At 46.4% G+C, this 12032-nt stretch overlaps 1 protein-coding gene across 1 annotated transcript; it reads left to right on the top strand.

The window, feature by feature from the left end:
* The first annotated feature begins 245 nt into the window (after positions 1–245).
* On the top strand, positions 246–1718 carry LOC115791073 (C5a anaphylatoxin chemotactic receptor 1-like). Its single transcript, XM_030745164.1, has 2 exons — positions 246–279; positions 465–1718. Exon 2 carries the CDS (start codon positions 470–472, stop codon positions 1490–1492), a length of 1023 nt encoding a protein of 340 aa, XP_030601024.1. The 5' UTR covers positions 246–279; positions 465–469; the 3' UTR covers positions 1493–1718.
* The last annotated feature ends 10314 nt before the right edge of the window (positions 1719–12032 follow it).

The raw sequence follows: 12032 nt of genomic DNA on the forward strand, positions 1-12032 counted from the left end.
GCCAGTTTTATTTTTGTTGCTGTATTAACTGTGACTTAAATATTTCCTGTGAAATTACACTTGGATTTTGCAATTAAAAACGAAATTTTCAGATTCACCAAATTTGTGATTGCAGTCCTCCAGCCTACACTCACATACAGAGAACTTGTTTTCGCAACAGGAATCTTGTGCAACTGTGTTTCTGTGGGGTGGGGTGAGAGTATAAAGCACAGAAGCAGAGCAGCTCCACAACTTCCTCTCAGTGGGGAGAGAGCAACATAAACTGGGGCTGAACATTTGGTGAGTTGAAATTAAAGTCACATTTAAATTTGAATGGAAAAAATGATAAGCTTTTCTTGATTACATTTTAGCAAGTTATGAAAATGTATTAGATGAAATATTTGTCTCACATATTGTGGAATCTATAATGCTGTCTGTTAATTTACCCATGACACTAACCTATACCCTATACATTGCATTTTCAGGAATCATGGAGAATGACACATATCTTGATTATAATTACACATTTCCTTACACTGTGGAGCCTCAGACTCCTGAGATTCAGCCAATCCAGATAGTGGCTCTGGTCATGTACAGCCTTGTGGTCCTGCTGGGTGTGCCTGGAAATGCTCTGGTGGTGTGGGTGACGGGGTTCTGCATGAGCCGCTCTGTCACTTCCCTCTGGTTCCTCAACCTCGCTCTGGCTGATCTTCTGTGCTGCCTCTCCATCCCCCTGCTTATGGTCCCTCTGGTCCATGATGACCACTGGCACTTCGGTCCTCTGGCCTGCATGCTCGTAAGAGGCCTGTTTTACCTGGTGATGTACTGCAGCATCCTGCAGCTGGCAGTGATCAGTGTGGATCGTTTGTTGCTGGTCATCAGACCCATCTGGTGTCAGAACAACAGGCGACCCAAACAGGCTGCCTATGGATGTGTTGCTGTGTGGATCCTGGCCCTGATAGGCAGTATCCCACAATTTGTGTATGCCAAGGAGATTGAGGCAGGTGATGAAAAGAGAGAGTGCAGGATGGAGTACACTGGACAGAGTACCTGGCCTATCTCAGTTTTTCGCTTCCTGATTGGATTCATCTTTCCTTTCCTGATTATTCTAGTTTGTCATTTGGTGGTTTTCAGCAACACACAGAGGGGATTGTCACGTGGTCGAACCCGGTCCAAGAAAACACTGAGGGTCATCATTGCTGTGGTGCTGAGCTTCTTCTTGTGCTGGCTTCCTCTGCACATTGTGGACTTCCTCATATTGACCACCCCTCGGGTTTCTAGTGCAAGTCCCAAACTTCACCTTGCACATGTTATAGTGCTCTGTCTGGCTTACTCCAACAGCTGCCTCAACCCTTTACTCTATGTGTGTCTGGGCCGGAGCTTCAAGGACAGCATGAACCGCTCCCTGCGCAACATCCTCCACTTCATCAGCGAGGACCCGACCACCAAGATAAGCGTCACTAATACAGACACCAGGAGCACCACCTATGGCAAGGAGATGACAAAAATATGATCATACAAGGATTGTAAAGCACATACAGGAGAATTGCAACATAATATTTTCCATCATGGCGGAAGTTTCACAAAAGAACAAGTCAATTCTGATCCTCTCAGCTTGGATTTGAACTCTTACATTTTTCAGTAAAATAAATGTCAAGACTTGAGACTGTGTGAGAAATTTATTATAACATGTCTGCAACATTTGATCCTAGTTTTTCCTCTCACAGAACGATTATTATCAAAGGTATTTTTTAATGATATAGTGTATCACTTTTTTGTCATGTATAGTTCAGTTTGTTGGCAGAAAAAAAAAATATACACATATAGATTTGTCCAGTCTACCACATTGATCATAAAAAGATGCAATATCCCCTTGTGTGTGTGTGTGTTTGTGTGTATACGTTCTTTTTAGACCACAAGAGGGAGACACACTTTAAACCTCTGATGCTTAATTCTTTAAGGTAAAAAAAAAAAAAAACACATAACAAAAAACAAAACTGGTGGACCTCTTGCTCAATACCCAGCCAGTGTGTCAGACCCTCAAGGCTATAGATACAGATAAAAAAAAAAGACTTAACAGTAATTTTATGTTATAATGTTTGTTGGTTTCTCAAATAAATCAAATTCAGACAAATGTGCCACTTAACATTAAACTGTAATGTGTTTTACAGAGTAACTTGAAGGGTGGTGAATTCAGTGAATTCATGTATAGAAAAAAATAGCAGAAGTTTTTGAAGGATATTTATATCCATCCATCCATTCGCTTCCGCTTATCCTGTTCAGGGTCGCGGGGGGGGGGGGTGACAGCTGGAGCCTATCCCAGCTGTCATAGGGCGAGAGGCAGGGTACACCCTGAACAGGTCGCCAGCCTGTTGCAGGGCCAACACAGAGAGACGAACAACCTTTCACACTCACGTTCACACCTATGGGCAATTTAGAATAGCCAATTAACCTAACCCCAGTAAGTGCATGTCTTTGGAATGTGGGAGGAAACCCACGCAAGCACGGGGAGAACATGCAAACTCCACACAGAGAGAGGGAGAGGCCTGGGCCGAGGTGGAATCGAACCCAGGCCTTCCAGATGGTATTCTATCTGTGAGGCAGCAGTGCTAACCACTGTTTGCATACAAATGTTTATTTGTATGCATAAAAGACTAGAACAAGACAAGAGGTAGGAGAAATAACAGAGAAAGAACCAGTGTTTCAGGGAATGTGGGACTTTAAACATGCATGCATGAATGTACACAAGTCTGTTAAGATGCCTTCTAATAAATCCATCCCTGACTCATAGATATCTGATTATTTATGCTCATTGGCTGCAGAGGAGAGGTAGAAAGAAGTTCACTGTCATGAACACACTAAGAGGAGCTCAGTAACAGCTCACAATGAACAGGGATACATTTATTCTGTCCTACAATTCTGAGTCATTTGGTACAGAAACATGTCCTCAACTGGTCAGTTTTCTCAATGTTTTTCTGGTCAATTTATTTAAACTGAGCTCTGAAGATAGGTTGTCATTCTTTTTAAGCTTTTAGCACAGATCTTCAACACATTAAACAGAAGACAGGCTCTGCCACTTACTCTCCATGAAGATGTAGGCTAGCTGCCAATGTGGGACAGTAACACACCTGAAGTGCATTGTATTGTGGCTTGAAATTAAGCTTATCTTGCAGGACTTCTTCTGCTTTGGCCTTCTTCACATATTGATCTGAGGTGATTCGGTTGACCTTCAAGTCCTGCCCTTTCTCCAAGACCTCAGTGACAGCACGCATTGTAAGTGACCCATCCACTTTTCCCCTATCTGTCTTTGACTTATAATTCCTGACCATTTTGGAAAATGTGAAAGATACACGATGGAGGATCAGGACATGTATTTATCAAAGTAGCATACTCAATCTAATGGTCTTCATTAAAATACCTGAAAATAAACTGGAAAAATTTATTAAGATGAATTGTCGGAGACTTACCAGAACACACTGAACCAGTGGTACAATGTACCCCAAAAATTGTGGTTCAGCCTACCCCACTACTGATTTGACCCACATTTCATGCAATACCATACATATCCTGGAGACCTAGAGGGGCGTGATAGGGAGGAACGGCCTGCCCGATCTGAACCCGAATGGTGTTTTGTTATTGGACTTCTGTGCAAACCACAGTTTGTCCATAACAAACACCGTGTTCGAACACAAGGATGTCCATAAGTGCACATGGCACCAGGACACCCTAGGTCGCAGGTCGATGATCGATTTTGTAATCGTATCATCAGATCTGCGGCCGTATGTTCTGGACACTCGGGTGAAGAGAGGAGCTGAGCTGTCAACTGATCACCACCTGGTGGTGAGTTGGATCAGGTGGCGGGGGAAGATGCTGGACAGACCTGGCACACCTAAATGTATTGTGAGGGTGCGCTGGGAACGCCTGGCAGAAGCCCCAGTCCGGGAGATCTTCAACTCCCACCTCCGGCAGAACTTCGACAGCATTCCGAGGGAGGCTGAGGACATTGAGTCCGAATGGACCATGTTCCGCACCTCCATTGTTGAGGCGGCTGCTCAGAGCTGTGGCTGCAAGGTGGTTGGTGCCTGTCGTGGTGGTAACCCCCGAACCAGATGGTGGTCACTGGAGGTGAAGGGAGCCATCAAGCTGAAGAAAGAGTCCTATCGGGCTTGGTTAGCCTGTGGGACTCCGGAGGCAGCTGACAGGTATCGACAGGCCAAGCGGAATGCAGCTCGGGTAGTGGCCAAAGCAAAAACTCGGGTGTGGGAGGAGTTCGGTGAGGCTATGGAAAAAGACTTTCAGACGGCATCGAAGCGATTCTGGCAAACCGTCAGGCGACTCAGGAGGGGAAAGCAGTGCTTCACTCACACTGTTTATAGTGCGGGGGGGGGTGCTGCTGACTTCAACTGAGGCTATAGTCGGACGGTGGAAGGAATACTTCGAGGACCTTCTGAATCCCACTGACACGCCTTCTGTAGTGGAAGCAGAGTCTGGGGATGAGGGGGATGACTTGACCATCACTGGGGGTGAGGTCACTGAGGTAGTTAAACAACTCCTTGGTGGCAGAGCCCCTGGGGTGGACGAGATTCGCCCTGAGTTCCTGAAGGCTCTGGATGTTGTAGGGCTGTCTTGGTTGACACGCCTCTGCAACATCGCGTGGAGATCTGGGGCAGTGCCATTGGATTGGCAGACCGGGGTGGTGGTCCCCATCTTTAAGAAGGGAGACCGGAGGGTGTGCTCCAACTTTCGGGGGATTACACTCCTCAGCCTCCCCGGTAAGGTCTATGCCAGGGTGCTGGAAAGGAGGGTGCGTCCGTTAGTCGAACCTCGGATTCAGGAGGAACAATGCGGTTTTCGTCCTGGTCGTGGAACGCTGGACCAGCTCTCTCAAGGATATTCGAGTGCGCGTGGGAGTTTGCCCAACCAGTCTACATGTGCTTTGTGGACTTGGAGAAGGCATTCGACCGTGTTCCTCGGGGTGTTCTTTGGGAGGTTCTGCGGGAGTATGGGGTGTCTGGCCCATTGTTGCGGGCCATTCAGTCCTTGTACAACCACAGTGAGAGCTTGGTCCGTATAGCCGGTAATAAGTCGGATTTGTTTCCTGTGGGTGTTGGACTCCGTCAGGGCTGCCCTTTGTCACCGATTCTGTTCATAATTTTTATGGACAGAATTTCTAGGCGTAGCCAGGTGGCGGAAGGCTTCTTCCTTGGTGGCCTCAGAGTCTCATCTCTGCTTTTTGCAGATGATGCGGTTCTGTTGGCTTCATCAGGGGGCGGCCTCCAGCTCACAGTGGAACGGTTCGCAGCCGAGTGTGAAGCGGCTGGCATGAGAATCAGCACCTCTAAGTCTGAGGCCATGGTCCTCAGCCGGAAAAGGGTGGAGTGCCATCTCCGGCTCAGGAACGAGCTCTTGCCTCAAGTGGAGGAGTTTAAGTATCTCGGGGTCTTGTTCACGAGTGATGGGAGAAGGGAACGGGAGATCGACAGGCGGATGGGGGCTGCTTCTGCAGTGATGCGGACGCTGCACCGGTCCGTCGTGGTGAAGAGGGAGCTTAGCGTAAAAGCGAAGCTCTCGATTTACCGGTCGATCTACGTTCCTACCCTCACCTATGGTCACGAGCTTTGGGTAGTGACCGAAAGAATAAGATCGCGAATACAAGCGGCAGAAATGAGTTTCCTTCGAAGGGTGGCTGGCCTCTCCCTTAGAGATAAGGTGAGGAGTGCGGCCATCCGGGAGGGGCTCGGAGTAGAGCCGCTGCTCCTCCACATCGAAAGGAGCCAGTTGAGGTAGCTCGGGCATCTGATTAGGATGCCTCCTGGCCGCCTCCTGGGTGAGGTGTTCCGGGCATGTCCCACCGGGAGGAGGCCCCGTGGTAGACCCAGGACACGCTGGAGAGATTGTGTATCTCGGCTGGCCTGGGAACGCCTTGGGGTCCCTCCGGATGGGCTGGAGGAGGTGGCTGGGGAGAGGGAAGCTTGGGCTTCTCTGCTTAGGCTTTTGCCCCCGCGACCCGGCCCCGGATAAGCGGAAGAAAATGGATGGATGGATGGATGGACCATACATATGCATGCACACAGATGCATACTTATTTGGGCAATTATTCACGTCTACTGTCTGCCGTAATTAGTAAATTAAGTGAATGTTAATACGCCTTGAGGTGTACGTATTGACAAGATTTGCAAAAAAAAAAATGGAAGACTCACTTTTGACTTTGAGAAAACCAAAAATATTATAGCTCTGTTGCTGTTGATGGCAAAGCACATGCACTTTCTGACTCGGTAGACTACCATTAGAGGTCTCCTCAGTCTAAAGTGGACTGATTCAGCTGCAGAGATGAAGGAGAAATCCAGGGTGGTTCAATGTAGACATATGATCAATGTGCCCTGGTCTCAGCTACATGTCAACTGGTATCAGTTATCATCTATAAAAGCAGTTTAATGCCCATTAGTTTTGTGCTCGATGGTTGTCAACTAGAAGCTAGATTAAATCAGACAATTCAGATAAAATATCTCTAAATACATCATCATTCATGTAAACGAATCTCATTAAGAACACACTGTAGGCTGAATGCAAAGATGGGATTTGATATTTGATAGACGATTTTTTTAATAAAGTAAGTTACTAAGTAAGGTAGAACACAGTAATGAGGATCATGTGTTTAAAGCCAGTTTGATGATTTTCTCATGTGGTATTCATGACTTCAAGGGACCCTGAGCAGAATCTGACCCTGAAAGTCTTCTTCTTCATAGAATGGGAGGCTTTCATCTTAACAGAGGCTTTTATTTGAGGCGGGGCATTGCCGGTGGCTCATGGTGAAGGAGAGGATGACGAGGTAGAAGCAAGGTTTTCAGACTGTGATCGATTGGTTTTACTGCTTGATTTCTGGGATCATTGTCCCTCAGTGTGAATTTTCTCAGATGCTGTGGACCCAGGGTGATCAGGAGATGTGAAAACTCACTTGGACGTAGGCTGCTCAGGGTTGTCATGTCTTGGACAGCACACAGGGGCATGACAGGCTAGTACTGAGCACTGACTAAACTGTACAAGGGACTGTGGATGTAGCTGATCCTGGGTGGATGGAGGTTCACAGGAAAGATCAAAAGCCCCAGTTCCACAGTTCTTGCTTGATTTTTATAAACCTTTGGCTGTGGAAGTGATTGGAAGACCTGAATTCAGTGATCTGGAGGGGTGAATGAATACTTTTGGGAATTTAGTGTATAATTGCAAAACTAAAAGTTTGGAGTCATGCTAATCTCCTCTCCTAAATGCCACTGTCAGTCTGCTACCATGCTAATGTATTCATTTGCAGTATCGGTGAGCTAACATTTACCAGCTATCACATAAAAGAAAATGAACTTGATTTTAGCCTGGTCCAACCCATACTCATCTTTGAACTGATTCAAGGAAACTTAGGACATAGTGTAAATAGAGAACCAGAAGCGATCCATCCATTTCTTCAATTCATGTTTGTTGTAGGGCAAACACATCGACACAACTATTCATACCGATGGTTAATTTAAAATCATCAACTAACCTAACCCCGTGCATGTCTTTGGACTGTGGGAGGAAGCTAGAGTACCTGCAGAGAACCCATGAAGACATGGGGAGAAGATGCAAACTCCACACAGAAAGGCCCCAGACTGGATTCAAACCCAGGACCTTCTTGGGTCTCATTTATAATGACTTACACTGATTCATTCCACTCTTAAAATATGGTGATTTATTGATAAAGCAAAGAGCAACATCACAAGCAACTGGAGCATAAAGGACCAATACGAGCAGAAACTCATAGATGAAATGCAAAGAGGGAACTAGGGATGGCACGATACCACTTTTTTATGTCCGATACCGATACCGATATTTTACATTTGGATATCGGCCGATACCGATATAAATCCGATATTCTTTTTTTAAAAAGAAGTCAACAGTCTCTCACACAACAAAATCAAAGCCTTTTAGTTGTCTCACATACAAGACTAAGGACCAGGACGGGCAGAGCTTTTTAGGCAGTGGCACCAAAGCTCTGGAACTGTTTACCACTCCAGCTCCATTTAGCTGACTCTGTGGCATCATTTAAAAAATAGTTGAAAACTTTTCTGTTTAACCAGGCTTTCTGGTTTCTGACTTTATTTTTATTCTTTTTCTTTTATATGGTAATGTTATTATGTTTTTAACATAGTGTTTTCTGGAGATGGGGGATGATATTGTGTTTTAATTATCGTACAGCGCTTTTCTGTCTGTGAAAAACGCTATATAAATAAACTTTACTTACAACAATAACTATCACCTGAATCCTGTTGCTTCTGTGTGAGAAGCATGTTGCAAATTTCATTAGGGCTGCAACTATCGATTATTTTAGCAATTGTGTATTCTATTTATATTGATTACCCAAGTAACTGGATAAGAAATACTTTTTTTCATATTACCAGTTCATCTGCATATTTTAACTTCCGTACTGCAGTTTTTCCCTGTGTGAAACAAACAGGGTGGATGGAGCAGCTACAAAGTTCTCTTTTCTTCACTTACTGATCAGGTGGTTGATGAAGGACCTCCAGCTGTTTCCCAGTAAAGGTTTAATGGAGGTTACAGGGACGAAAAGGCTTCTTTTGGACACTAGAAAAACATTTCCTTCTGCTCCATCTGAGCGCGCCGGTGTTACGTCGAGCCGTGTTTCCCCATCAGATACGGTTTCCCCAGCGTCTCTGCGCCGCCCACCAGCGTCTCTGCGCCGCCCACGCGGCAAAAAACGCGCGTGCTTGTTCAGCGCTCGTAACCAGCGCACCGTGCTTGCGCCGCAAGAAAACTACGGACACCGTGAAAGCTCAAACAACGTGTTTCGGCGAAGTTGTCCCACTTTTTGCAAATGCGCTCCCATCAGATACGTGCGCTCTCTCTCTCTCTATGTTTAGATGTTTATCGATAGATAGATAGATAGATAGATAGATACTCCATATAGCCCATGCGGATAGCTCTATATAACCCAAAACTGGGTAAACACATCTTGATAGCCTAATAACAGCCATCAGAAACCGTTCCCCCTGTGTTAAACTGGGGGAACGCATCCTGAAGGCCCAGTGACAGCCATCAGAAACCGTTCCCCCTGTGTAAAACTGGGGGAACGCATTCTGATGGCCCACGGACAGCCATCAGATACCGTTCCCCCTGTTTTAAAATGTCACATTTAGCCATCAGAGTTTGATCTTTTAAAGTTGGAAAAAATCAGAAAATAAATATCTGATGGCTGTCCCTGGGCCATCAGAATGCGTTCCCCCAGTTTAACACAGGGGGAACGGTTTCTGATGGCTGTCCCTGGGCCATCAGGATGCGTTCCCCCAGTTTAACACAGGGGGAACGGTTTCTGATGGCTGTCCCTGGGCCATCAGGACGCGTTCCCCCAGTTTTACACAGGGGGAACGGTATCTGATGGCTGTCCCTGGGCCATCAGATACCGTTCCCCCAGTTTTACACAGGGGGAACGGTATCTGATGGCTGTCCCTGGGCCATCAGAATGCGTTCCCCCAGTTTAACACAGGGGGAACGGTTTCTGATGGCTGTCCCTGGGCCATCAGGACGCGTTCCCCCAGTTTAACACAGGGGGAACGGTTTCTGATGGCTGTCCCTGGGCCATCAGGACGCGTTCCCCCAGTTTTACACAGGGGGAACGGTATCTGATGGCTGTCCCTGGGCCATCAGGACGCGTTCCCCCAGTTTTACACAGGGGGAACGGTATCTGATGGCTGTCCCTGGGCCATCAGAATGTGTTCCCCCAGTTTAACACAGGGGGAACGGTATCTGATGGCTGTTATTAGGCTATCAAGATGTGTTCACCCAGTTTTGGGTTATATAGAGCTATCCGCATGGGCTATATGGAGTATCTATCTATCTATCGATAAACATCTAAACATAGAGAGAGAGAGAGCGCACGTATCTGATGGGAGCGCATTTGCAAAAAGTGGGACAACTTCGCCGAAACACGTTGTTTGAGCTTTCACGGTGTCCGTAGTTCTCTTGCGGCTCAAGCACGGCGGTGTGGTTACGAGCGCTGAACAAGCACGCGCGATTTTTGCCGCGTGGGCGGCGCAGAGACGCTGGGGAAACCGTATCTGATGGGGAAACGCGGCTCGACGTAACACGCTCGCTAGCAGTATGTCCGGGAGCTGAACTAGAGAAAAAAATAACAGCTGATTCTCAGCACAGCGAGCACAACACACAAACAAGGCAGAGAGCGGTGGAGGCGGAAAAACATGTCAGCGATGATCGCTCAGTGTCAAAGGGAATCCGCAGCGACGGAGGATCTGAGAGGGTTGTTTTCTAACTCCTGATCCCCCACTCCATTCCAGTAGGTGGCGGTAATGCAGCTCTAAGCTGGTTTGGTCAACCGCAAACCCACAAGAACAAGAAGACGACTGAGCCCTGTAATGCAGCTAATGTGAGCGAAACATTGTTTAATGTATCGGATTACATTTTTTTATTTCTTTCCGATATCCGATCCAGTAATTTAGGCCAGTATCGGACCGATACCGATACTGAATATCGGATCGGCGCATCCCTAGAGGGAACACAAGTTTCATTTAGTAGAGCAACACTCACAGGGATCTCTGAGTGTCCTTGCATCCCCTCGGCTTGCTGCCTGTATCTTAGAGTTTTCACCAGTGGCTGAATGACAGTTCAGAGTATCAAGCCTTGTTGGAGTTGCTGGGTGGGATGCTCAAAGGTGCTCTATCCAGTGACTCCATTGTCCTACTGGGAGAATTCAGTGCTCATGTGGGCAATAACAGTGAGACCTGGAGAGGGGTGAGTGGAAGGAATGGTCTGCCTGATCTGAACCCAAGTGGTGTTCTCTTATTGGACTTCTGTGCAAACCCCAGTTTGTCCATAATGAACATCATCTTTGAACATAAGGATGTCCATAAGTGCATGTGGTATCAGGACACCCTAGATCACAGGTCGATTATTAATTTTGTAATCGTTATCATCAGATCCGTGGCTGTTTCTTCTGGCCAGTTTCTCCTTGGGCTCCATTGCAGCAGCCATCATCTGTGTTAATCCTCAGCTATCCCACCTGTTGTTCCAGCATTTGCATTAAATCCATGGGGAACTCTGAAGAGCGCTCTGAAAAACTCTGCAAAAAACAGAGATTAGATTCTGAGGCCACTGATGTGGAAGCCTTTCACCACTTGGCTACGCCTTGAAATTCTGTCCATAAAAATTATGAACTGAATCAGTGACAAAGGGCAGCCCTGGTGGAGTCCAACACGCACCGGAAACAAGTCTGACTTATTGCTGGCAATGCGGACTAAGCTCTCACTGCAGTAGTAAAGGGATGCTCCCACAACACCCCCTACAGGATACCCTGTGGGAAGCGATCGAATGCCTTTTCAAAGTCTACAAAACACATCTAGACTTGAATATTCTTGAGAGCATAAAGAGCTGGAACAACATTCTGTGACCAGGACAAAAGTTTGTGGTTCCTCCTGAATCTGAGGTTTCCCCAAAAGATGAAATCTGCTTTCCAACATAAATCTTTCTGGGGAGCCTGAGGAGTGTGATCCCCGATAGTTGAAGCACCCCCCCCCCCCCACTTGAAGATGGGAACCACCACCCCAGTCTGCCAATCCAGTAGCCTGTGACTTAATTATTTCCTGTGAAATTACACTTGAGTTTTGCCATAATGGTATTTTCAGATTCATCAGTTTTGTGATTGCAGTCCTTCAGCCTACATTCATATACAGAAGACTTGTGGTCTCAACAGGAATCTTGTGCAATTGTGTTTCTGTGGGGTGGGGTGAGAGTATTAAGGACAGAAGCAGAGCAGCTCCACAACTTCCTCTCAGTGGCGAGAGAGCAACATAAACTGGGGCTGAACAGTCGGTGAGTTGAGACTAAAGTCACATTTAAATTTGGTTTAAAAAAATCACCAGCTTTTGCTGCTTAACTGGTGTTATTTTAGTGAGTTATGAAAATATATTAGATAAAACATTTGTCTAACATATTGTTGAATGTTAATTTACCCATGACTCTAACCTATACCCTATACATTGCACTTTTCAGGAATC

This window comes from Archocentrus centrarchus, chromosome 13 (assembly GCF_007364275.1).
Source record: "Archocentrus centrarchus isolate MPI-CPG fArcCen1 chromosome 13, fArcCen1, whole genome shotgun sequence".
NCBI classification, from domain to species: Eukaryota; Metazoa; Chordata; class Actinopteri; order Cichliformes; family Cichlidae; genus Archocentrus; species Archocentrus centrarchus.